Below are 27,562 nucleotides of genomic sequence, written 5' to 3'. Positions count from 1 at the left end.
GCAGGGGGGCAGGATGAGCAAAGGTCTTAATGCAGCAAAAATAAAAATAAAGTTTTCCCTCTCCTGAGAACAAGGAAAGTAAAGGGAACAGTGAACAGTCTAGAGAAGAAACATAACATGGCCTGAAAGAGTTAATCACTCCTAGTTTTTAACTGTTACTAATCTGTAGTGTCTGTAACTAGATTTGTACTTCACAAAGCTAACCTATTACTCTTTAACAGTATGTGAATTACATCCTGCACTCCCTTGTAGCAAATCACCCCTTCTAGCATTTGCATTTCAGAAAAAAGGTCGCAGGCCGATAACCCAGAGACAAATGGGCTCAATTACCTGGCTGCCTGATGCCAGCTGTGACTGTTTTGAAATAATGCAGGAAGAAGAATGCAAGACCTTCACTACTTTGATCCTTATCATATACCCTGGAGTGCGAGCCCCACATATAAAATCTTCTCTGTTTGGGGTGGGGGGGACACACACAGTTCTTGAGGCGCTAGCCTGCTGTGTCTTCCCTTCTGCCTGGCAGAACAATAAAGCCATCTCCCTCTTCCTCCAAAATCTCTGTCTCCGTATTTCTGTTTGGCATCAGTGCACAGGGAAGCCGATACTTCGGCAACAGTCCTGAGGTTGGAAGGAGCTTGAAAGAAGAGCAGTGTGCTGGAGTGGAGTGAATAAGAGGATAGAAGCCTGGATGAAGCTGGAGGGTAGGAAGGGGCCAGATCATGCAGCCAAGTCTGGTGGAGGCAGGGCCTGTGGGCAGGAGAAAGTAGCAAAGTGAATGAGTGCATGGAAGGAGGCGGGGAAGAATTAGGTAGGAGAATGTGTAGGCAGGAGGGCTTGGATGGAACTGCACACAGCTTCTGGAAGGGGAATGGACCAATCTGGTTCCAGAACTGAGCCTCTGTGTTCAGTTCCATTTGCCCCATGGCCTGCTCTGGCCCAGCCAGAAGGGCATGAATTGAGATACTGGGTACCTCTTTCAGCCACTGCAACCCTGGGCATCCTCCACAGACAGGATGATCAGCTTGCCTGGGAAGAGATGTCTCTCACTTAAATTTCAGCACCTTGGAAGTTTAGGTCTCCCACCCCAAGTTTTCACAAGCTCCGTTTTCCCAGGCATGTTCCGCTTATCTCTTCAACCTGGTTCCTACAATGAGCCCGTGCCCCGTCTTCCAAATGGAGAGTGAACAGTATTGAATGGGTCTAAGTCCACCTCCCTCTTACTTGCCCTTTCTCACAGTTCCTGTTTTAACTACAAGAACAAAACCTAACTTTTAAATGGATCTTTTTTTCTCCCTGACTGCCCTCCCTTCAAAGTCTGAATCAGAGTTCTCTGTTTCCAAACCAAAACTTAATGTCTATTCACCCACTGACTGTAGTTTTCTCTACATAGCTCTGAGCAGACTCCCGGAGCTAGAGTCTGCCAAGCAAAGGGCTTCTGAAATGTTCTTTTAGATCTTGAACTTGAGGCAATTCCATTAGCTTTTTGCTATCCTCAACCCGAAGATGCAACATCCTCCATATAATAAGAGCCCTGTGGTCAACGCTGTTGGTGCCACACCCAGATCCACTTTACAGATTGGTGTGACATCCTCCAGCTCCTGCGTGTGTGGGGGGCTAAGGACTCACCCCTGTGACTCTCTCCAGAGACTTGTGCAAGGCTCAGAGGTGCCACTTCCTCTGGAGCTACCTGAGAGATCTCCTGAGGGGAAGGAGAAGGGGAAGGGAAGGGAAAATGCCAAGGGCTGATTGGTATGGGGGAGGAGTCCTGGTTTCTTGCCTCGAAGCAGAACAACTTTGGAGAACTTTACACTCTACCCCGGGATCTAGCCTAGATTTAACTTTATCTGACAAGAGATTCTTACTCAGCCTTTTACCTCTTGCACTTACAGATTTCTTCCAAGAGCTCTCCCTCAGTACATCCCATACACCCAAATCCCTGCCTCAGGCTCTGCTTCTCGGGAATCTGTCTTAAAATGCTACCATTCTTCTTTATCTGCTCACTGACAAATTCTTCTTCCCCACTACAGCTGAACTCCTGTTCTGATTCCTCTGAATCTCCAGTCAGCGTTAAGAGCCAACCCCTGGCTGAGGAACAAGGTACAGAAGATGTGAATCTGGGATGGTGCACCACACCCCGCCCCTCCATATCAATGAAAAAGACTGCCCTCCAGCCTTCTGAGAGGGGCCTGTCCTAATCCCAGAACTAACCCTTCCACTAGCTAATACCAAACTTCCACCCCACAGTCCCTTAGCAGCGCCTTCAGCGGGAGGTTCTGCCCTGGCTCTATAAATAAATACCGCCCCCTGGTGGTGTGTGAATCCACCGGCCAGATGCTCTCTAAACACAGGGGACTTGGCTCTTCCTGTGGAGTCTGGGCCAAGGGTGTGGCTCCTCTCACAGGGTGAGGTCCTGAGTCCGCTGGCTTCTCAAATGCCACCCTTGCTCTGTGCCATGACTCAATTCCCAGTGTTAGTTGAGAAGGGGTGGTGATGGGACGAGGGGGCACAAAGTCTCTCACACTGCACCCATCCCAGGGGAGGGAGCCCCAGGGGGTGTCCCAGGAACACACACTCATTAGTGCCTAGGGCTTTAGCTCTGCTGCCATCAGTCCTCACTCAGTACCTCTCACTTCTCTTTAGAGGCACTGACCACAATCATAACTCCACCACTGTCTGTTACAATCCTTCACTTAATGTCTGTTTCTGCCCTAGACTGTGAGCTTCTTGAGGACCAGAAGCACGCCTGCTGGTTCATCACAAAATCCCTGGTTCCTTACAAGGTACCTGGCTCACAGGTGCTCAGTGAGTGAGCTGACCACATGAGAGAAATAATGGTCATCGATCATGATTTTTTAAAATTTCCAAAACAATTTGCAGTAAATAAAACCACGTTTATGTTGATGATATCATTTGATCCTCATAACAAACTAGTGGGTCGAGGTCTCGGCGTGCTGGAGCTGGCTTGCATCTGCTTGCTGCAGGAGAAATGTCGCTAAACATTCAGGACTTTCTTGTAAGCCAGTTGTTAAACCATTGGTAACTTGATATTGGATTTGTGGGTATATTTACACCCTGGAAATGGACGAACACTACAAATAAGGGCTTTTCTTTCACAAAGAGCAGGTTTATCAGCAAACCACTGGCAGTAGGTACGTTCAAAAATTGTCGTGTGAATGGGTAGATGGGGATCACTTTAAATACGGTGCTGCTGAGGTTTGAGAAGATGGAGTGAGACCCCCAGAGTCTCTGAGCCTTGCTGCAGTGAAATGCGGACTCCAAATGCATTTCCTACTTCAGCAGGCATTGTTCGAGGGTCACCTATGTGCCAGGAACTTCCTGCCATGGCACAATGTGACTGGGAAATTAGTGGTCAGGCCCGAGCAGTTCCTCATCGGAACTCCTCTCAAACAGCAGTGCTGGTGCCTGTCCCAGAGGCCTGGCCCTGCCCAGCACCTGATGCTCCACCATCATGTGGGGTCTGGGAAGGGTCCTGCTGCCACGGACCCAGCATCTGGTGTGTAGGGGTGGCCCACTATGTGTACCCCCTGCCCTGGGCTCCTTCCACAGAACATGCAGCTCCTCTGCATGAGGCAGCCTCGCTCAGCTTCCGAAAGGAACAGGAGCCACATCTGGACCTCAGCCCACCTCCGGGGCCCCCTCTGGCAGGGCCCGTTCTGGCTCCTTGCACATCCTTAAAAGCTATCGGGATCACGCTGTGAATGGTAAAGAGTCAGAGGCTTCAATGGGAACCACTGGACACTGCCCCTAACTGCATGGGGCCGGTTATGGATTGAACTGTGTTCCCCCCAAATTCTTATGTTAATGTCCTAACCTTAGACTGTGACCTTATTTGGTAATAGGGTCCTTGTAGAGGTAATTAGTTAAGTTAGGATGAGGTCATACTGGAGTAAGGTGGGCCCCCCAATCCAATACGATCAGTGTCCTTATAAAAAGGGAGAATTTGGACAGATACACACAGAGGAAGATGTGAAGAAGGCAGAGATCGGGGTGATAGTTCTAAGATGGCCAGAAAACCACCAGAAGCTGGAGGAAAGGCGTGTAACAGACTCTCCCTCACAGCCCTCAAAGGAGCCAACCCTGCTGACATCTTGATCTTGGACTTCTAGCCTCCAGAAATGTAAGACAATAAATTTTGTTGTTTAAGCCACTTAGTTTGTGGGACTCTGCAGTCACCAAAAACTAACCCAGGTCCCTTGCTTTGCAAACCTCAAAACTGGGCAGCATTTAATTAGAGCTTGGGTGACTAACAGCGACCTTACAGACAGACAAGGGTTAGAGCTGCATGCTAGAGCCAAGGATAATATTTAATAGAAGATGCCCTGGGCGTCCTGTCAGGTCAGAATGACCCTGAACAGCTCGAGGCTGTTCCATTCTGAGTGGCAGCTCTCCAGTTCCCACACAGCTGACCACAGATGCTGCCTGGAGTCACCAGGGTCAGGGACAGGACATCAGCAAGTTGCTTCATCACCACAGCACTGGCCTCAAGCCTGCCCGTGTGATCTTACTCCAGAGGCTGGCTGGCCACTGGCAGACCCGTGCAGAAGGTGCCACGATGACAGAGAGGTGGAGGAGCCTGGAGGGAGACAGATGGCCCACGGAATCTGCCGCTGGGACTTCACATACCCCCATTGCCTGCAGGATTCCCACCATCGTATTTTCTCTATTAAAAAAACCAATATTTTCAGCAAACCCATAAAAAGGGAAATTTGATTCACATCATCAGGAAAGGGGTGGGTCAAATATTGATTCCTGGACTTAGATCCTTGATACCAAGTCCTCATGGGCAGTGCGTGAATTCAGATAGGGTTCTCCTTTAGTTGACCCTGGATGCTCCAAGGGTACAGAGTAGACATAGCCAAACACAGTTTTCCCTGACCTGTGGGAGACGGGCATTCTGCATTATCCAGCCCTCTGCCCCACTGCCAAGTGCTGCTAGAGCCTGCTTCTCCTGGCTGGAGTGACGGCCCTCACTGGAAAACAAGGGTGTGGAAGCTTGGAATCCACCGCTTACTCCCGACTCCTCTGAGCCCTGCCTGGGCATGGCCAGCTGGGCATTCATACTCATTAATGCATTCCTATCCTTTCCCACACCACACCTGGCGTGTGTACACAACACACTCTACTAAAGGAAGACTGTAACCTAAACATCAGACAAGGAGAGAAATCCTTATGCTAAGAAGAGGTAGAGAGTTCTTCTGTTCCAGTTCTTTAAAGGCCAGTGTAATCCTGCAGATCAGCAATGCAACTTTGGAGAAGTGTGGCATGGTGGGCTCTATATCTATCAGGACAGTGGGTCCTGACATTGCCAGCAACATATACTTTTAAATATTCTCTCTCGAAGTCCCCACATATACCTTTGCCTGTCCGATCACATGTTCCCAATTCCCAGTTCAGAAAATACGATCCAACAAACTCCCCTTTAGGAGGGCTTATGTCCCAGAGGGTGTCCTTAGAATCCCACACCTCCTGCAGGGGAGAGCAATGGCATCAATCCCTCCCTTGTCTAGGGGTCAAAAGCTAGTGGGAGCCACGGAGCACCGTCACAGGGAAGGTTTCTCTGTGTGTTTCCTGCCCCCCTCCTGGGGGGATGCTGCAGACACCCAGCTGTCCAGCTTAAGACCAGAGCTTTAGTGCTAGCCAATTGATCAGGTTCTTCTTTCTAGATTATCTGTTTTCTTCAGTGGAGAGGTCTGCCAAGGCCCATCATTTGTGTCACTTTTGTTTGCAGGCCATCAATTCTCCTTGCCTCACAAGGAGTATTTTATGTCTTTCTATCTGGTCGCCTGGGTTCTCGAGAGAGAACACGTTAGGGACATGTCGATCTCTCATGACGTATGTGAAGCCAGAGTGAGTTCTTATCACAGTGAGCCCTTAGTGCTCCTGTCTTCTTCCTCCTGCATCTTCCCTTTTCTGCCTACAAATTGAGGTGATTTTCTTCAAAGTTATAAAAGTGATGTGTGATAGGTCTCGCTGCGTATTTTGCCAAATAACCATAAAATATTCCTCTCTCCCCCCCCGCCCCGTCTCTTGTCTCTTCCCCTCCCTGACATGTGTGCATTTTCCTCTGTATGTGTGTGCCTGCGTGTATATCCTCACATATGTGTATACATGCTTGAGTCATTGTCTCTGTCTGTAGTTTATATCTATGACTATATGTTTACTTATATTTATACTTTTCATCGCCGTGGAAGCAATCTATGAAACTATATATGCTGTCAATAAATGCAGGGAACAGAATGCAATTGCCCAATTTTGGTGTGTTTATACAGGGAGGATAGCTGTTTAAAGTATCAATTCTATAACAAAAAGATAAACCTGATTTCTAACCATTCAACCTTGTAATAGGTTAAATGATAACAAACCATTCATTGATTTTGTTTTTAAAGAATAATAAACAGAAACATGTACCAATTGAAAGAGCCAGGCAATTCAATTATAATTAGGGAAACAAAAAATAATGAGCCTGAACAATGCTGCCTTAGTTTTGGGGATTAGTGTTGAAAATGCCAACTACATAACGATGCAGTGTTTGTTTTCTCATTACCGAAGGCACTAACACTAATCACCTCGTTTTTGAAAGCCAGGCGCCAATTGAATAAAGTGCAAAACCAGAAGATAGGTCTAATTGACATGCAAAAAAAATACCCAAACACAGACCCAAATACAATGAAAATCTATAGCAGAAGACTATTTGAGTAAATTTATATTTACCACTCCACTGATTAATGTACTAGTTCGTCCATCCATCCAGCCATCCATTGACTAAACAAATATGTTTTGAGCTCTTCCTATGCTTTAGGCACTGTGTTATTAATATATACTGTAAGTATATATTAATACCTAGATGCAAATGACTCCAATGAAAATAACAATTCTTTCTTGTTATTTTTAGCCATTGTTGCCTAAAATTTCCCTGTGTGGCTAGAGGGAGAAGTACTTAAATGGCTGAAGACACACAGGGCATGCCAACATACCTTTCGTAGCCAGACGAACACAGTTGATTTTGGTCTCCTGTGAACAACAAAAGTGAGACTTCAGTTAATTTGTCGTGGGTTTGGTTTTTTAATACATATAAAATATACATATACAGGCATGCATATGTATTTTTAATTATAATTGAAAATTTGTCCCTTCCATTTTTTCCACCATTGGAATCACCTTTTAATTCTATCTCATTTCTTTTCATGCTAGGTACATATTTTGTTACTTTCACTTCCTGGCTCCCATCACCTTATAAGCTTCTTCCCCAGACAGAACCAATGCATAAATACTGCCCAGCACAGAACAACTTTAACCATAACACTAAGTGGGTACACTGTGGCATGTGTGTGCTTCACTCAGTTGCATGGGTTAGTAGATGGTATCAAGGGCATCCTTGCAAGCTCAGTTAAAAGTATATAATGCACCTATACGCATACACTGACACAGACACTTAGGAATAGCCCAGTCAATATGAATGTATAAGAAACAAACTGCAAAATTCATGTTCATAAAGTTACTTTGGCCCAGAGATCTCTGGTAGACACCTTACAGTTTTCATAGATCATGTTGTGTGCGTGTGTTTGCGTGGCAATAGAATCTTTGCTTGGTGAGCTATTTTGTTCTTGTTGGCTGCTCCCCAAGTGAACAGGATCCATAAATTTATGATGTTGCTGGGCATGCAGTTGAGATACAGAAGAGTGTGCTTAGCAAGAGAATCATTTTAGCCTGCATTACTGGGATCATATCCTAGGAGGTCGTGGAACCAGTTGAACATTCCAGTTGACTAAGTTATACCCCCAGTAAGAGTCTGAATATTGTGTAGCAAAGGAAAATAAAAAGCAAAGAATGCTTTTCTCTTTCTGACTTACTTCACTCTGTATGACAGACTCTAGGTCCATCCACCTCACTACAAATAACTCAATTTCGTTTCTTTTTATGGCTGAGTAATATTCCACTGTATATATGTGCCACATATTCTTTATCCATTCATCTGTTGATGGACACTTAGGTTGCTTCCATGTCCTGGCTATTGTAAATAGAACTGCAAAACAAATACCATATGCTAACACATATATACGGAATCTAAGAAAAAAACAAACAAACAAAAAAAGGTCATGAAGAACTTAGGGGCAAGATGGGAATAAAGACACAGACCTACTAGAGAATGGACTTGAGGATATGGGGAGGGGAAAGGGTAAGCTGTGACAAAGTGAGAGAGTGGCATGGACATATATACACTACCAAACATAAAATAGATAGCTAGTGGGAAGCAGCCACATAGCACAGGGAGATCAGCTCGGTGCTTTGTGACCACCTAGAGGGGTGGGATAGGGAGGGTGGGAGGGAGGGAGATGCAAGGGGGAGGAGATATGGGAACATATGTGTATGTATAGCTGATTCACTTTGTTATAAAGCAGAAACTAACACACCATTGTAAAGCAATTACACTCCAATAAAGATGTTAAAAAAAAAAAAAAGCAAAGAATGCAAGTGTGTGAGGCTCAAGAATCCAATGCCTATCTTGCTAATGCTCACACGTAAGTAACCACTTCATCTTGAAGACACTGGGCTAGTCAGGATTATGCAGAAGTAATAAAACCCATGAAATTCAGGGGCTAAAAACAGCAAAGGTTTATTTTCCACTCAAGCTACATGTCCAATGTAGGTGTATGGCTGGGTCTGAGGGGGAGGTAATGGTGGTGGTTAGGGGATACTCTAATCATTGTAGTCACTCAAAGACCAAGGCAGGTACCTCCATTTTAACACAATGCTTCAGTGTTCACTGAGGCAGGAGAAAAGCATGATGAAGAGTTAAGCACTGGCAACTATCAGAAATAACACTTTTGACTCAGGTTTCATCAGCTAGAGCCACTCACAGGGCCATGCCTGACTTTAGTGAGGTAGGAAATGGAGTCCTCCAGGCACCAAGAAGATAAGCAATGATAATGTCTACAGCAGAGTCTATTTTATCCATGCACACCTCCAAATGCTAGGAATTGTCACTCCTATTAAACCCAAGTATGACTCCCCAGTGGTCTTGATTCTGTTCTGCAGACGACAGAAAGTCTGCCTTTGCTTGTGTAGGAAAGATGTCTTGATATTGAAAGACAGTTCTCAGGTTCATTAACCTTCTTCTCGTCAACAATTCCTCATACGATATGAATTTGAGTCCTTCGAACTAATACCCATCATGCCCCTTCTGGGTCACTTTCTCTCCACAAAGGTGAAGGCTAATGTGTCTTCTGAGGGAAAGTTCGCTTTAAAATGTGTCACATTAAAGGGAATATTGGGTAGCCACAATGGTTTATTCTACTGCCTTCTTTCTCATTGAGTCATTTGTAGAACTTTCTAATTCTCCTTAGAATCATCTTCCCTTCCACAGTTGCATGCCTGAAAGTGAGCCATTTCCCAATACCACCTCCTCCACCCGAATCTATTCAACTGTTTTCTATCATCTAGAGCATGCATCTGATTATGTTTAACTACCCCTGGCTCTCACAAACATGACTCTGACATATCTGCTTTCTCCCAAGTTCCTGACATCTTTAATTCCATAACCAATTTGTCTTTGTTGGTTAGAATCAAGCACAGAATAACAAAGTCCTGAGTCACTCTCTTGGCCTTCTGCGTGATTGAATTGTTAGCAAGCAAGTCAGGAACGTGTTTGAAATTCTGCATTTGATCATCTGGGAAGTCTGGCCTGTGGGCATTAACTCAAAGTTCCCAATCGGTTCCGTAAAAGGGAAATGAGTACTTTCCTTGTGCCAAGATTATGTAAGCCTTTGGGAAAAGGAAAAGCATTTGGTATATTTTCCGTTCCATCTCCACAGTGCAATACAATTTCACGTCCCCATTATTTTAACCTCACTCGCATTCCATTTCCCACTCTAGACGTGCAGATCTGCACACAGGAATATATCACTTTGGGAGAGAATATAATGCCCTAACTGTTGTGCTTCTGTTGAGACCCGCTTCTATTCAAGGATCTGCCAGTGCTGTGCGACACTGAGCAACTCACTGCCCCTCTCTGTGCCTCAATTTTCCCACCAATCAAATGACAGAGAAAGGGATGGAGAAGGCCACTTTGGTAGAGTAGGTGGGATATTCTAAGGTTGCTTCCAGTTATGAGTAGGAAGAATAAAATTTTCAGACTTTCATTTTCCAAAATGTAGAGGCTGTGGTATAGAGAATAGACTTCCGGTGCAAGAGAAACTAGTTGGTGGGGAGAGTGTGGTGGTATCGATGATGGTAGTGGCTTGGACCAGGAGGGAGAACCTGGCTGCAGAGATCCTGTTCCTCCCAAACCTTTGGAAAGCATATTTTGGCTCTCCTTGATCCCAGAGTCCTCCCACCACCTCACCCTGCCCCATGCTTCTGGTATGGATGATACCCACTGGGTCCTCCGTCTAGTCTCTCTGCAGCCCAATTTCCTGTGATGCTCTTCCATTGCCCTGATCCCTAAGCTGTTGTTTGGCCTCGGTGTGGCTCATCCACTGAGCATGTCAGTCCCTGAAAGCATCACTAAGAAAAAAAAAAAAAAAAGAGGAAGGTTCTCTTTTCTTAAGGTACCTATTTCGAACATTTTATTTTTCATTCTTGTAGCAAGGCTATGTGATGAATACCACAATGCTCCCTTTTTTTTCTCTAATGAAACAAGATTACATAAAATTTCCCAAGGTTACACAGAGAGTAAGCCAAACACAGTAACCTTGAAGTAAATGGCCTTCGTTTCTGAGGTGTCTGTTGGCAAATATGTTTTTGCCACTGAGGTCAGATGCCCTGCTTTCTTGGCTTGTTCACAGGCACAGTGATGCGGAGCACAGCCATATTTTGAAAAACAGGCCAAGCAATCTGTATGAAGGAATTCTGTTTTGACTTGAAACAGGACCCTGAGCAATCAGAAAGCCAGGGATGGAAAAGGGAAGCAGAGAGGCTCTGGAAACTGAGCAGCCCAGAACCATTACAACTAGGTCACCTGGCAGGCTCATCCTCTGGAAAAAAATGAGTGAGGAATGCCTTTTAAGGCATGAAAGGGCCAGAGTACCCTCTGAGATATAACTCCCTAATAAGCATGCATGCTGTAATCTGCAGATCTTCAGTCACCAACAAAAGGCAAAGTAAAGCTGCAGGACGCAGGAGAGCTGGCTCTTGGTGGCGTACTCTTCTAACTGGATACATGTTCATCACCAACCCTATCAGATCTTCCTGGAAGGCACTAGGCTCTGCTTCAGGCAATAGCCAGGGCCCTGAGCCCGACTCTAAGGGACAAAACTCCCAAGTAACATGCAAGCCCATTCAGAAAACTCCCGATTAAACTCAAGCTCTGAAAATATTTTGTGTTCTCTCTCTAGATGCAGACTTGATTGTCTTACCTCACCAGCACTCTGAAACTCACCTTGATCTGATTGCTCTCATCAGGTCGACAAAGACTTTCATATGGTCAACTCTAAAGGTCACTGCTCCAACCCCATCTTCCTTAATTTCTCATCAATATTAGTTGCAACTGACACTTTCTCTTTGACTCTTTTTCTCCTCTTGCCTTTTAGGTCACTCTACTCTCTAGGTTTTTCTCCCACCTCACTGTCTGTTCCTAATCCTCTTTTTTAAATTTAAATTTTATTTTATTTGGCTAGACATTTATCATCTGCTTGACCTCCAAACACTGGAGTGGTCTCATTTTATATCCTCTTTCATCTGTATCCCAATTTTCTCACTAAGAGATTACATTTAGTTACAAGGCTTTAAGTACTGAACCCTTGTAATGCTCAAATTTCTATTTCTAACAATGGTATTCCAGAGATCCAGGCTCATATATCCATATACTCATAACAAAGTTACAAACCTCCAAAAGATAATTCTGTTACTCTCTTCACTTCTACTCCAGGCCTTATACACACACCAGTTTTCCTCATTTCAGGAAATGTTACCATTATCTACTCGGTTGATTAAGTAAAAAACCCAGAAGTCATCCTTGAATTCTTCTAGTTCCATAATTTCCCACAACCAATCCACAGTCAATTCCTGCTGGCTCTTAGTAGTTGAAGAAAATGATAACCATCTAAAATCAAATCTCTTCACATATCCTTCAAAAACACAACACAGGAAAACAAGAAAATAAAAAAGCTATACAAAACTCACAACCTCAAAATCATTAAAATACATAGAGGGGGGCTTCCCTGGTGGCGCAGTGGTTGGGAGTCTGCCTGCCAATGCAGGGGACACGGGTTCGAGCCCTGGTCTGGGAATATCCCACATGCCGCGGAGCAACTAGGCCCGTGAGCCACAACTACTGAGCCTGCGCATCTGGAGCCTGTGCTCCGCAACAAGAGAGGCCGCGATAGTGAGAGGCCCGCGCATCGCGATGAAGAGTGGCCCCCGCTTGCCGCAACTGGAGAAAGCCCTCGCACAGAAACGAAGACCCAACACAGCCAAAAATAAATAATAAATAAATTAAAAAAAAATACATAGAGGGGCTTCCCTGCTGGCGTAGTGGTTAAGAAGCCACCTGCCAATGCAGGAGACACGGGTTCAAGCCCTGGTCCGGGAAGATCCCACATGCCGCGGAGAAACTAAGCCCGTGCGCCACAACTACTGAGCCCGCATGCCACAACTACTGAAACCTGCACGCCTAGAGCCTGTGCTCCGCAACAAGAGAAGCCACTGCAGTGAGAAGCCCGTGCACCACAACGAAGAGTAGCCCCACTAACCCCAACTAGAGAAAGCCCACATGCTGCAACGAAGACCCAACGCAGACCAAAAAAAAAAAATGAATAAATAAAATAAATAAATTTTTAAAAAATATATAGAACCCTCAAAACTTCATAGTCCCTGTTAGTAGAAGAACAAGCACTGCAGTTGAATGAACTATTTCTAAGGATCTCAACACAAGCCTTTGTGGAGAGCCAGGGCTGTACGGAAAAACAACATGAAAGAGAAAAAAGGTAAGGTAGTAGAGGCTGTAAGATTTTATAAAACGATCTTCAGAAAGACCAAGTTCCTATTTGTGAAAATTCTGAAAGAGAATCCTGCTAGAATAAGGAAATGACTATGTGAAAACAACCTGAAAGCACACATAATTCAAGGTGGTAATCTTCCATAGGTATCACTTATGGGGGAAAATAGGGTAAAAAGAAGGGAGAAGTGTCCTTGGGAGATTAGATGATGAAAGGGAAAGAGGCAAAAGGGGAAATTTTAAGACTCTGTACATTACAAGAGAAGAGCAACAGTGACAAGTCAGAGAACACATAACCACCCATCCCCCATGATACAAAAAACTCAGTCATACATTAAAACAAACATACTTCACTACCTTATCAGAATAGTGTGTTTCTGAACCTCAAATCTACAAAATGAATAAATGGAAGAAGCCAAATAAAGCTGCTATACGAAGAGAACAGAAAATAAAAATCAAAACATCCCAACTGATAGAAATATATACCTCCTCCAAAAAAATTACAAACCAGAAAAGAATCTGTAACACAATAATACTCCAAACTGAATTAAATTTCCTCAAACAACTTTGAATTAGAAATGCAAAGATTAATAACTGAAACATAAAAGAACTAGGAAAAAAGAGTTGATTGAACTCAGAGGCAAAAACAAAAAACAAAAAACAAAAGAAAACAAAACCAAAAGTGATCAGAAATGAAGATTAAATTACTAAATTACAAGGTGTCCAAAGGAAATTTTTTTTTAATTAAAAAAATTTTTTTGGCTTTGTTGGGTCTTTGTTGCTACGTGCGGGCTTTCTCTAGTTGCGGCGAGCGGGGGCTACTCTTCATTGAGGTGCGTGGGCTTCTCACTGCGGTGGCTTCTTTTGTTGCGGAGCACGGGCTCTAGGCGCGTGGGCTTCAGTAGTTGTGGCACACAGGCTCAGTAGTTGTGGCTTGCGGGCTCTAGAGTGCAGGCTCAGCAGTTGTGGCACATGGGCTTCACTGCTCCGTGGCATGTGGGATCTTCCCGGACCAGGGCTTGAACCCGTGTCCCCCGCATTGGCATGTGGATTCTTAACCACTGTGCCACCAGGGAAGTCCCCAAAGGAAATTTTTAATAAGGGGCATCAAAGAAAGAGAAAGACAGCCAAGGGAATGAAAATGAGATAGAGAAAAATGTAACAAGAGTCAGTGAAAAAGTGGCTTAAAGAGAAGACAAAGAAGATCCAATATATGTCTACTTGAAATCCCTGAGAAGACAGATTAAGTAATTAAATAGCAAAGATTTATAACAATAATCTGAGGAAAATGTCTGGTATTAAGAGATGACCTGAGCCTACATATTGAAAGGGCTCAAAGACCTGAAAGATCAATTTCAAGATCCTAGCAAAACTGTTTAACTTAAAAAAAAAAAAAAGTCTCAAGGACTCCAGGCAAAAAGGATCAAACAATTTACAAAGGCAAGAGAATTAGGCTGCCATGAGATGTCTCCAAAGCAACATACAAGGCCAAGAAATATGGAGCAGCATTTTCAAGAACTCAAAGAAAGAAATTACGAACCAAGGATTTTATAGCTAGCCAAGTATCTTTCAATTATCAAAGCTATAGAAAAATAACTTGCAACATTCAATCACTCAGAGATTCCTGTACTCATGAGTCTTTCTTGAGAAATACGCCAGAGGATAAACTTCATTCAACAAAGAGATGACTGAAGAAATTTTGGCAAAAGGACTGATGGAAAGCGTTTAATGTATTTAATTGTAAATCTAAGACTAAAACAAGGTAGGGACATGGTTGAAAGCAGAATATATAAATGTTTTATTTTCTTGTAAAAATAATGCAAGTAAAAATGAGAAAGAGAAGAAATAGGGAAAGAGAAGAGCAGAGTAAGTTCACTCTGACTGTTGTACAGGCAATAGATGAAAGTCAGTGGGTACCATCAAACAATGACAAAGCAATGATGTCTGCAAGATGGCAGAATAAATTTTCACACTCATCATCCCCCAGAAACATAATTTTGACACCCATGGATGAGAGTGCCTTTGTGGGAACTTGAAAGTCCAGAAGAGAGGTCCCAGCACCCCAATGGAGCAAAAACTCTGATAATAGAAGCACTGAGGAGGGTAAAAAGAACAGTTTCACTTCACATGTGTCATCTGTCCCCCAAAGTGGCACAGCTCAGTGCCAAGAGAGACCCCATGGGGGAAAGGAGAACATCATGAGTGACCCACCTCCCCAGCTATGTAAAATGTTGCTCAAGAGGCCCATTTCTTTTTTGTCCCAACCAGAAAACAGAGGGGATCAGCATGGCTGAATGGTCTGGAGGCAGCTAGGACCAGGGAGAAGAAAATGTGGTAGATACAGACGATGGACTATTATTCTAAAAAGAAGGAGAACTTGTCATTTGCAACAACATGGATGAACCTGGAGGACATTAGGCTAAGTGAAATAAGCCAGACACAGAAGGACAAGTAATGCATGATTTCACTTACATGTGGAATCTGATAAAGTCGAACTTATAAAATCAGAGAGTAGTGGATGCAGAAGCTAAAGTGTAGAGGAAATCGGGAGATGTTGATCCAAGAGTTACATAGGATGAATAAGTTCTGGAGATTTGTATATTACTGTTTTTCAAACTTGAAATTTGCTAGGAGAGTAGATCTTAAGTGTTCTTACCACACACAATGGTAACTGTGAGAGCTTCATTATGGTGATCATTTCACAGTGGAAGGAAGGGGGAAGGTACAAATTAGGGGTATGGGATTACCAGATACAAACTACTACGTATAAAGTAGATAAGCAACAAGGATATATTGTACAGTAGAGGGAATTACAGCCATCATCTTGTAATAAGTTATAATGGTGTATAATCTTCAAAAATACTCAATCACTGTGCTGTACACCTGAAACTAATATAATATTATAAATCAACTGTACTTCACAAAGAACCCAAAACAAACAAATCAACCAAAAACCCCATCACGTGGTACACCTTAAATATATACAATTTTTATTTGTTAATTACACCTCAAAAATGCTGGAAAACATGCTGCCAGGAAGAGGTTAAATAAGAAAAGAGAGGATAAAACATATTGAAAAGTATAAGAACAAAGGTAACTACTAGAACAAAAATACAAACCTTTCTAAATATCAAAAGAAATTTTAAAATAAAAGGGTAAGGAAAACATATTGGTAAGTGTTACAAAACGAATACAGTAAATTATGATATAAAGAACACGACAGAGTTGAGACCAAACATTATCAGTCACATCAACACATGTGAATGGGTTTAAACTCATATAATTACATGAAAAATACTTCAAAATGTCTCATAAAGTGAGACCCAACTATCTGCTATATATAAAGGTCAAACCTAAAACAAAGTAATTCTGAAAGGCAACAATAAAGGAATGGGAGCAAAAAAAAAAAGAAAGAAAGCCATATCAGTGATCCTGATATCAGACAGAGTAAATAAAATGCAATTTAAAAAGCATAAAATGTAACAAAGAACACTTTTTAATGCTAAACCCACGATTAACAAGAAATATAATAGGCATGAATATCTATGCACCAAAAGCCACAATGGTCACCTTTATGAAGTAGAAACTATAGGAGATACAAGAATAATAGAAGACTACTGTCAGTATAAGACAGATCAAGTGGCAAAAAAACAGGCAAGGATACAGAAGAGCTAAAATAATTAGGCAGATCTTGTGGATCTGTGTCAAACCCTACAGCCTGATTATAGAGAAAAACCTTCTTCTTATGAGCTTATGAAGCATTCAGAAAAACTTACCATATGTTAGCTAATTAAGAAAGCATTGCTATGTTGAATAGATTAGAAATATTACAAGAAACATTCTATGGTTACAATATAATAAGATGAGAAATTTTTAAGAATATAAAAAAAACCAAGTAGGTCCTTCCACCTAGAAATTTACAAAATAATTTCTTTTGGGCAACTTCTAGGTGAAAGGGAAGTTGTAAACAAAAATTTAAATATTTTTAAACAAAATAGTGAAAAACCTACATATTGGAATCTACAAAAATCATGTAAAGCAGTGACTAGATTAAAGTACATCGGTAAAATGAAAGAATGAAAAAAATTAACTAAATTTCCAGCACAGACATCTAGAAACGAAACAAAAAAATGAGCAAAAATAGGACCATAGTAGGGAATAATAAAGGTAAAAGCAGAAATTATTGAAATGAGAAGAGAAAACTACTAGAAAAAAGAAAAAAGAGAGGAAGCACCAATGTACAAAAGAAGAAATGACAACAGGGAAAAAACCACTGAAGAAGAAGAGACTTCTTAAAATTAGACTCCTACTACTCTGAAAATAATTTTGAAAAACTAAATGGAAATGATTATTTCCTAGGAAAATATAGCTTATAAAACAGATTTTATTACAAATAAAAACAAAAACAACAGATCTAATTTCACAGAATAAATAGAGGAAGATATTAAAGAACTACCCCATAAGAAAAACACCATGCTGAAATGTTTCCATAGGGAATTTCTATCAGACTTTTAAAGACAAGATAGTCCTGACATAAATTGTTCTACAGCATGGAAAATGAAGAAAAACATTCTCATTTTTAAATGAAACCAGCAAAACATTGACACCTAAACTTGAGGAAGAGAATACCAAAAAAAGAAAAGGAGGGGAGAAGGGGAGAAATTATAGACCAATTTTACTTCTGAATGTGTAAAACTATTACATAACATGTTGGTGAACAGAATCCAACACTGCATTGAGAAAAATAAAATGCCATGATCAAGTGGAATGTATTCTAGAAATGCAAGGTTGGTTGGAATGTTAAGAAGTCCATTCATATAGTATACCATATTAATGGATCAAAGGAAAAGTCATACTATCTCTATTCACGCAGAAAAAGCATTTGACAAAATTTAATACCCATTCCTGATTAAAAGAAAAAAAACCCAAGAAACTAGGAATTAATATTTTCATAATATGATAAAAATATATATCCGAGTTCTAACACCATCATCTTACTTAATGGGACTCTAGTAAAGGCATTCTCACTAATACCAAGAACAAGAGTAGAATGTCCCCTATTTCCACTACTCCTTCATATCATACTGGAAGTTTTAGCCAGTACAATTGGATAAAAGAAATCAATTAGAGGCATACAAATTGGAAAATAAACTTTAGAATATCTGTTTGGCGATGATATAACAGTATATCTGAAAATCCTTAGAGACTCAATGATAAAAGGTAGCAGGGTATAAAATTAACATACAAAGTGAATAGTAACCACAAACACAACCAACCTCAGTCAGCAGATATGGCAGCAAATCCCATTCACAATGGCAACAAAGATTAAATACTTGGTATTAAACTTAGCAAGAACTGCAAAATCTATATGAAGAAAACTTTACAACACTCCTGAAAGACACAAAAGCAGACTTGAACAAACAGAAAGACATCTTCTGTTCTCAGCTAAAATAATTCAACATCTTAAAGATGTCAGTTCACCCTAATTAATGTATAAATTTAATGCAATCCCAGTAAAATTACCAATAGGCTTTTTCTGGAGCTGGACAAGTTAACACTACAGCTTATACAAAAAAATGAACACACAAGAAGAACTAGGAAATCACTGGAAGAGAAAATCCAGGTGGGGGGACTTGCCCTATCAGATATCAAGGCATACAGCCTTTATAATTAAAACTGTGAGGTACTAGCACATAAATAGTCAAACAGGTGAGTGGAAGAGAATTTCTGGATTTTCCAGAAAAAAAGACACAAGAACATATGAAAATTTAAAATATGAGAAACGTGGCATCTCAAATTATTGGGGCAAAGATGGACTTTTTAAATGTTGCTAGGACAACTAAATAGACATTTGGGAAGAAAGATAAAATTAGATACATACTTTACACCATGCCCAAAACAAACACCAAACATCAGAAATTTAAATGTAAAAAATATTTAAACTATACAAGTTCTAGAAGCAAACATGGGTGAATTCCTTTATAACCTTGGTGTAAGAAAAGGTTTTTTCACTATGACTCAAAGTCTGGATGAAATTTTTAAAAAATTGATGCATTTGACTACATTCTTTTTTTGGGGTGGCAAAAACATTATAAGCAAAGACTAGAAAATTGCAACATATATCACAGATAGACAGTTAATATCCCTGATATATAAATAGCTCTTAAAAACTGAGGGGAAAAAGGTAAAAATCCAGATAGAAAAAGACATACACATGTAGTTCCAAAATTATATTAAAATGTCTCCTAAATATATGAAATGATGTCAACTTCATTTTTTATAAGAGAAAGGGAATTAAAACTATATTGAGATATAATTTCTTGTGTATAACTTTGACAAAAATTAAAGTTAGACTACACAAACTATTGGTGAGGCTGTGGAGAAACAGATAATTTGAAACATTGCTGGAGGGAATGAAAACTGATTCAAACTTTAAGGAAGGAAACTTAGAAACAGCTACCAAAACTACATATTTGTCCACCTTTTGACCCAACAATCCCTCTTCTAGGAATGTATCCTGAAGACACATCTCCAACAATATGAAAAAACATATATGTACACAATACTTTATTGCAGCAATATCTGCAGTTCAAAAATATTGGAAACAATCTATCTGTCCACACATAAGAGTGATTGAATAAATTAAGATACATCTACACAGTGGAATACTATGCAGCTGTAAAAAAGATTGAGGAAGACCTTTATGAACTAATATAAAGTGATTTCCAGGTATCAATAGTGTATTATCTTTTCTATAAGTAGAAGGGGAAATAAAATATACATGAACCTTTTAACTTTGCAAAAAAATTATAAGAAACTAATGACAGTAATTTCCCATAGGGGATAGTGGAAATGGGGTCAAATAAATGGTGTGTATTTTTCTGTATGCACTTTTTTGTACAGATTAGGCTTTTGGAACTATGTTATAATATTTTATATATCCAAAAACATCAATAAGGATGGGGAAAGTGAACCTAAAATTAGAAACAAAGAGAAACAAATAAACCTAACTGTATTTCCAATAAATATATAACCATTCCTTAGGGAAATAAAAAAGAATTCAATCAAAAAGAACTATTTTGAACAAAATATTTTATACAGCCTCAGATTAAAGACAGAAAGAACTATAAGCATATGTTGAACCTTAGTTAATGGATTTGTTTTACAAAGTGGTATAGGTTAATAATTCTGAAAAGACTCTCTGGGTAGTCTAGGGTTGAACAAATAAGTACATGTATTGAGAATAATAAAAGGCAAGTTTCTCATTGTCAGAGAAACAAGTTAAAATATGAGGGGGAGGGTAAAGACTAGAATGAGTCTTCTGATGTTGAACTGGAATTGGGGCATCATTATGAATTTTGGGGTTTTAATACAGAGATAGATAGATAGATGAAAATATACAGATATATGCATATCTTGTGTTTATGTCCACTTATAGAGCCTAAAAGCAATGACATCTGTTAGCAATGACACCCACTAGTTCCCAGATGTTGGTTTCTAAGTACCGTTCCCCATAACAGGGTTGGGGCAGAGAAAGCACAATATATTGTGCCAGAAAGAAAATAAGTTTTCATGAACTGATGGAGACATGTCAGAAGGACATAGGTACACTTCCCTGAAGGCACACTCCTTATATTTGCAGGGCTTAGGCAGAGGGAAAAATGGAAGCCACATACTATTTATTTAAATGTTTGAATTGATAGATCAAGCTAAACCTGTTAAATAAAATATATTCCATCCTTCTACTTTGAAAAATGTATACATATAAAAGCAATAATCAAAAGATATCTGTATGGTTTTTACATAACTAAAAGTCGGCAAAATTTTTTTTAAAGAGAAGAAAAAATGAAGGACATTGGAACCAATTTGCATGGGGCTCCCACTAGCTAAGACTGGGATAATTTGAGCATTAAAAATAATGATGGCAATCGCTTATAACCTACTGAATAAAATAAGAATCTATGAGTCTTTACTACTAGAAATAAATTAATTAATTAAGAATGAGACAAAGGAGAGCTCATCCTCACAAAAGATGTCAACTAATGCATGTAGAAAGAATGATGGAATTAGATAATCATCATTTGGTAAACATCTTACCAATAATTGAGGTAGACAAGAATCATCAAATGCTGAAACTAAGGGATGAAATTTTGATGGCTAACAGGATGTTTACGTAGAATTATATCCTTATAAGATATATATACATTAAAGAGAAACAGTAACTTTATGATGGAGAAAACCTAGATGAACAACACTTTAAGTGACTAAAGTTAACATCCCAGTAATGGAATACATGGATATTACGTGTCTCCTGATATGATGCACTGAAAACTCAACGTCATTTCTGTGGTATTCCTGCCAAAGAAACATCAGATTCATCATGAATCTAATCGTGAGCAAACCTCAGGCAAACCCAATGTTAGGGACCTTCTACAAAATACAAAATAACTGGCCTGTAATTTTCAAGAGTCTAGGTCAGGAAAGCCAATGAAAGACTGAGATACAAGGAATCTAAAGATATGACAACTAAATGCAACATGTGATTGTGAATCAGATTAAAAAGAATTTTTATGTAAAGGACATAACGGAGACAATTGGGAAAATTGGGGCTAACAGTATCACATCAACATTAATTTCCTGGTAATTATATTGTATTGTATTGTATTGGAAATGTACATTGAAGCATTTAGGTATAGAGATACGATAGATCAATTGATAGATTGATCAACAGACAAATAGACAGATGGGGCAGAGGAGAAGGGGAGACAGAGAGAGAGAGAATGGAATAGTAAAGCAAACATGGTACACTGTGAATAATTAGGGAATTGGGGCGGAGAGTTTGTGAAAGCTCTTCATACTATTCTTGACGCTTTTCTGTAAGATCGAAATTACACTGAAATAAGAAGTTTAAAATATTTGGAGGAGCAGAGAGAGTTAGTTGGGATAGAGAGGAAAAAAAAGATTGGCCATGGGTTGATCATTGTTGAAGCTGAGTGAGGGGCATATAAAATGAGTCTATTATCCTGTTTATTTTTGTATATGTTTGAAATTTTCCATATTAACATGATTTTAAAGGGAGAGAATAAATATTTTTCCATATTCTGAATTCATCATGTTATCTTGGCCTCAGCTCTCACCACCTTGGTCTAAACCGCCACCATCTCTTGCCTGGATGGCTACTGTAGCTTCTGGTCCATTTTACCCACAGCCTTTCTTGACTCTGATAATTAATGCCTCCCCCTGTGACCCAGATCACCTTGTAATTACCTAAGTCAAATCCCACTACTCCCTGTTTAAAACTCTCCTATGGTTTCCCAGTGGATTAAGGGTAAAATCCCCTTATCTTCATCACCCTGCATAAACCAACACTGGTATCTCTTTTGACTAGCTTCTTACCACCTTCCCCCTTCCTGTTGATCCTGTTTATAATTCCTGAATCTGCTGAATTTATTTCATCCTCAGGACCTTTGCATTTGCTGTTCCCTCTGCCTGGAATGCCTTGAGACCTTCACATCTTCATCATTCGAGTTCTATTATCTGTCACCTCCTCAAAGTTGCCTTCCCTGATGGTTCCACTCAGTTGCCACACTCTCTAGTTGCCCTCTATCATATCACTCTTCTCTCACCCATCACAAGATGAAATTATTTATTTGTATGTTTACTAATTGCCACTTTCCATGCTCCCCACCAGATGTAAAGACCATGAAAGCAAGAGACTTGCCCATCTTTTTCATTGATGGTACAGTGCCTAGCACATATTACATATGCCATAAAAAATGAAGTTAGACATTCAAATTCTAGTTTCATTTCTCATTGGTTGAGTGGACCTTGGGTAAATTCCTTGGGTAAATTACTTAATCTTTCTGAGTCACAGGGTCCTCATTTATAGAATGTAGCAATATCCTCTGCACATCTCATTGGGTTGCACAAAATTTCGAGTGCACAAATACCTGAAAGGTGCAAAGAAGTGTACATGCATGGCTTTATTATTGTAATAAACTGATGTTGGGATTATTGACAAGATCATTTTCCCTGTCTTCAACAGAATAAATCCCAAGTTTTTTAGCATGGCATGTGAAGCCAGCCATTATCTGCTCTCTGTCTCTCTCAGGCCTTCTCTCGATAAGCCCAGAACCAATCACACCGAATCTCCCCAAATGTATCACACAATTCCCAACCTTTGGGTTTCTGCCCAGGTGCTCCCTTTGCAGGACACACCCTGTCCTCTGCCCTATTGTCTGTGTGGGAGATGCCCACTTATCTTTCAATATTCAGCTCAAATGTTACTTTTTATATGAGATGATTCCTGATCCTTTCCACCTCCAGGCTTCCAGCTGTAGACTGGTATTCTGCCAATGTGATTACTGATATAGTTTATTGTACACATTTGTTTTCATGACTGTCTTTTCCATTGCATTGTGGGTTCCCTGAGGGCAGGAGCTGTATCTTATTTACCTGTGTATCCCCTCACTGACTCAGAGCAAGCCCTTAGTAAATGATTGTTGGATTTTTACCACCATCATCACCATCATCATCAATCAATCAATCAATCAATCAATATCTCCCTACAGAGGACAGCATGGTCATAATTTTGCAGAGTAAACAAATACGGACAAGGTACAGGAGACTAGATTCAAGACACGGCTTTGACCTTGGGCAAATCACTTTTCTACTCCGGACTTCAGTTTCTTATTCTGCACAAAGAAAGGAACTGCACAATCTATAAGCTCCCTTCCAAAACTACATTTCATGCTTCCCATTCCTCAGCACCAGGACTTTGATGGAGCAGCTGTACAAATTGTCCCCTAATTGGGATGTCAGAACTGTGGTTCCTCTGAGCCTCATGGAGAGAGGCTTAGACCTGCCACCAGGGACTGGTGACTCTCAGGTCTAAACCAGCCTAAGCCAGAGCTGTCCTTCATGCCTCCCTGCACAGCTCTTACCTGACCTTAATGATCCCTGCTCTCGGTGAGTGATCCTTTTAGCTATAATTACTAATCGATGTTTGTAAAGTCTTTGAAATTCTCAGGTGACAGATGTAATCAAAGGCCAATTTATTATGATAATTGTTATTAGTACAGCTCATTATTTGTTGATGTTAACGACAGGGCCAGCAGGTGTTTCAAGATTGAGCAGGGCATTGAAGCTGGCCACGTTTAGTGGGAGAAAGAAACATGTGGATGTGGGGGGATTGGGGGTCTTTTAGGGGCTCCTGCTGGTCTCAGTCTAGCCAGATTCCACTTTGTGGGGTTACGACTCAGCACGAAGCATGACACTAATTGCACAGGACCAACTAATAGCATTTTTACATGTACAGGTTCGAACCCAGGTCAGTGTGGAATGTGCTTCAATAGCCTCTCTGAGTTTTGGCTTACTCATCTGTTAAATGAAGATACATATAGTATCATGCTTGCTGTGGTTGGAGAATGGGTTTGAGGCAAGTAAGAGTGGATGTGAGAAGACCAGCTTGGTGCAGGGGGCGGCTGTTGAGGTTTCTTAGGCAAGAGATGATGGTATTCAGAATGAGGATGGTGGCGCTGGAGATAAGAAAAGTACATGGATTGGAGAGAATTTTAGAGTGTAGAATCAGTAGGACTTGGTGACAACTGGATATAGAACGCGAGGTATCTTGGGCAACCCAGACTTCTGAGATAGGAGACACTTAGGGATGTTTTTGGAGGGAAGGAATTATTTTAAAAAAGAATTGCCTACTATTTCCACCATTCTCTTGTAGGTTTGTTTTATTTGAGTCTCCTCTCAACTCTATACCCTGATAAATTGAATTTATGAGTTTGCAAAGTTGAGGTCCATGATGTAAAAGATGGAAGTTGACCAAAATTTAGCCTCCAGGAAGGGCCTGCAGAAGAATTGCCTCACTTCTGAACCTGTCTTTCTATAAGCAGTACATTCCAGACCTTCCTTTGGAATCTCACTCCCTCTCTCTCGATGCATCCAGCATGTCAGCTGATATCTTTGCACACCCTGGATTTCACTGATTTTGCTTCTCCTTCCTGAATTTCCTCTTCCTGTCCCCTATCCACAGTCTATTCAAATTTGATCGATGGGTTAAAAATGTTTGTGCACCCATAGATTTTGCTTTTTCTTTCCTCAGTGAACTCCCACATTCTGCTTCATACTTATCACCTATGATATTCTAATAATGATAGCTGACACTGAGTGTTTATTGACCACCAACCACCATGATAAGCATTTTTAAATGCATCTTCTCATTAAACAATTTACAAACATTTTTATAAAGTTGATACTATGGGCATCAAAATTTTCCGAATGAGAATGAGACTCAGAGAGTCTAAATCACTTGCCTAAGATCACAGATAGTTAGTGCCAATCTATGCAATAGGAAAGACCCCATACTAAACATAGTCATAAAAAATGCTGAGGGGAAAGAAACTTTGAGATCCAATCATCTTATTTAATGGCATTAATTTATAGCATTAATGCTGTTGTACAGCACAAGAAAGAGAATCCTTGCATGTAAATGGCTCCATTAAATTCCAGTTTACTACTGTATGACAACATTGGTGGAGAAGGAAATAATGGAGTGTTTGAGCAAAAATGATATTATGATATTGACTGGTATCTCCTCAAGGCCCCTTATGTAAGGATATATATGATACATACCTCTTCTAGTGTCTTTGATGAAAAATAGGTATACTTCTTTCTCTCAAGTAAGAGAACCTGCCACATGCCCCTTTTTGCCTTGGCTTCCAGGAAGCCCAAGAGGTGTAGGTAATGTTCTATTTCATTAACCACTTATACTATTGGGTTGGCCAAAAAGTTCATTTGGGTTTTTCTGTAACATCTTGCAGAAAAACCCGAACGAACTTTTTGGCCAAGCCACTATAACTCTGGCACAATGATAACCTTTCTACCACTAAGATTCTTGAGCTAAATAAACTTTTTATTTTAACTGAATATGTATATATGCATATTCATATGTACATGTACATACATACACACACACACTAAAATGTTTATGTGTATGGATGTATATATGTAGATACACACCTACGCTGAATTCGTACTCAAACACATATTCATGTTAGCAACACCTTCCTTTGAAAGGTGCTTATGAATGTGCAAAGAGTTATCACACCTATTGTTTACTCCTCACAAAGACCCCAGTGAGTCTGGGAGGGCATATCTCATCCCCATTTGACAGACGGGGAAACTGAAGTTTAGGGTCAATATTCAGTTCATGTAGCTATAAAATGGCTTAAGCTCATGGATTCAGTTTCCAAATTCAGAGGTTTTCCCACTTTTTCACCATTTGGGAGCCAACTGGGCTGAAGTTCATGGAGACCCTCAGTTTGGAAGGGGCCTGATGAAGGCAGAAACCCTGCTATATGGAAACTGAACTTTTTAGGGATGGGGGTCTGCAGCATTGATCCCTCAAGGCCCAGGCTGACAAGATGGTCAGCTGTCAACATTTGGGTAACCTTCATTTCCTTCTCCAAATGAGTTTAAAGTATATTTTCATTGAAAGGAAAATGTTCTTGGTCCCTCAGCTCTCATACCATGATAATAAAATCTGTAGGAACTGTAAGTGAGTGAAAAAGCAACCTGGGAGAGCTCATCTTGGTATTTGTACAAGGTGACACTCAGAGCATTTCTCTCTACCTGGAAAGAGAATTTTGAGACCTAACAGGGATTCAGCAGAAATTCAGAGCTTTCAAGAGCAAGTGATAAGGCTCAAAGGGTAGAATGCAGCCCTGGAGGTAGACATACCCTAGGGGCTGGGTGATCCCTAGGAGACAAAATCCACTGAGGACTGGGAAGGAGGCCTGGGCAGGTAGATGGGGCATGGCACCCAGGCTCTGGGGACAGACAAGAACTGGGAGGGGACACTTAGCAGGCCAAAGTTTTCCAAAATGGTTACAGAAAGGTGTGATGATAACCCTGGGTTCTAAATGTCCATTTCTCAGTTTTCCTTTCCATTTTCGCAGAGCTAATAAAACCCAGAAATATGTTCCTAACGTAGGACTATGGCAACAAGTCAGAAAAAGGATGTATGGAGGCCTTTTTTTTTTTTTTTTTTTTTAAAACACTGGCCAGATACCTGCTCTTTTTTTTTTAAATTAATTAATTAATTAATTAATTAATTTATTTATTTATTTATGGCTGTGTTGGGTCTTCGTTTCTGTGCGAGGGCTTTCTCCAGTTGCGGCAAGCGGAGGCCACTCTTCATCGCGGTGCGCAGGCCTCTCACTATCACGGCCTCTCTTGTTGCGGAGCACAGGCTCCAGACGCGCAGGCTCAGTAATTGTGGCTCACGGGCCCAGCCGCTCCGCGGCATGTGGGATCTTCCCAGACCCGGGCTCGAACCCGTGTCCCCTGCATTGGCAGGCAGACTCCCAACCACTGCGCCACCAGGGAAGCCCGTATGGAGGCCTTTGATTCACAGTTTTCTGCTACCTTGGCTCAGCTATTGATGGGTAGGAGAGATCTAAGGCTTTCCAATGCCTCTCAACCACACTGCATGGTAGACTTTGAAGAACTACAGTCTTTTAAAGTGCAACAGTGTCACAGGGAGTGTTAGACATTTCTTGACCACATCTCCATGGAGGTAAAGCGAAAGCTGTTACT

At 40.8% G+C, this 27,562-nt stretch overlaps 1 protein-coding gene across 1 annotated transcript in view; it reads right to left on the bottom strand.

Annotated features, from left to right (window-relative positions):
- The window catches only part of PTPRT (protein tyrosine phosphatase receptor type T), a 776,285-nt gene that overhangs the window by 195,813 nt on the left and 552,910 nt on the right, over positions 1-27,562 (bottom strand). The window contains exon 12 of the mRNA XM_061209812.1: positions 6,996-7,032. Within this exon, the coding sequence (XP_061065795.1) occupies positions 6,996-7,032 (37 nt within the window). The remainder of the gene's footprint in view (positions 1-6,995; positions 7,033-27,562) is intronic.

This window comes from Eubalaena glacialis, chromosome 13 (genome assembly GCF_028564815.1).
Source record: "Eubalaena glacialis isolate mEubGla1 chromosome 13, mEubGla1.1.hap2.+ XY, whole genome shotgun sequence".
Lineage (NCBI taxonomy): Eukaryota > Metazoa > Chordata > Mammalia > Artiodactyla > Balaenidae > Eubalaena > Eubalaena glacialis.
This window is presented reverse-complemented; position numbering and strand designations above follow the sequence as displayed.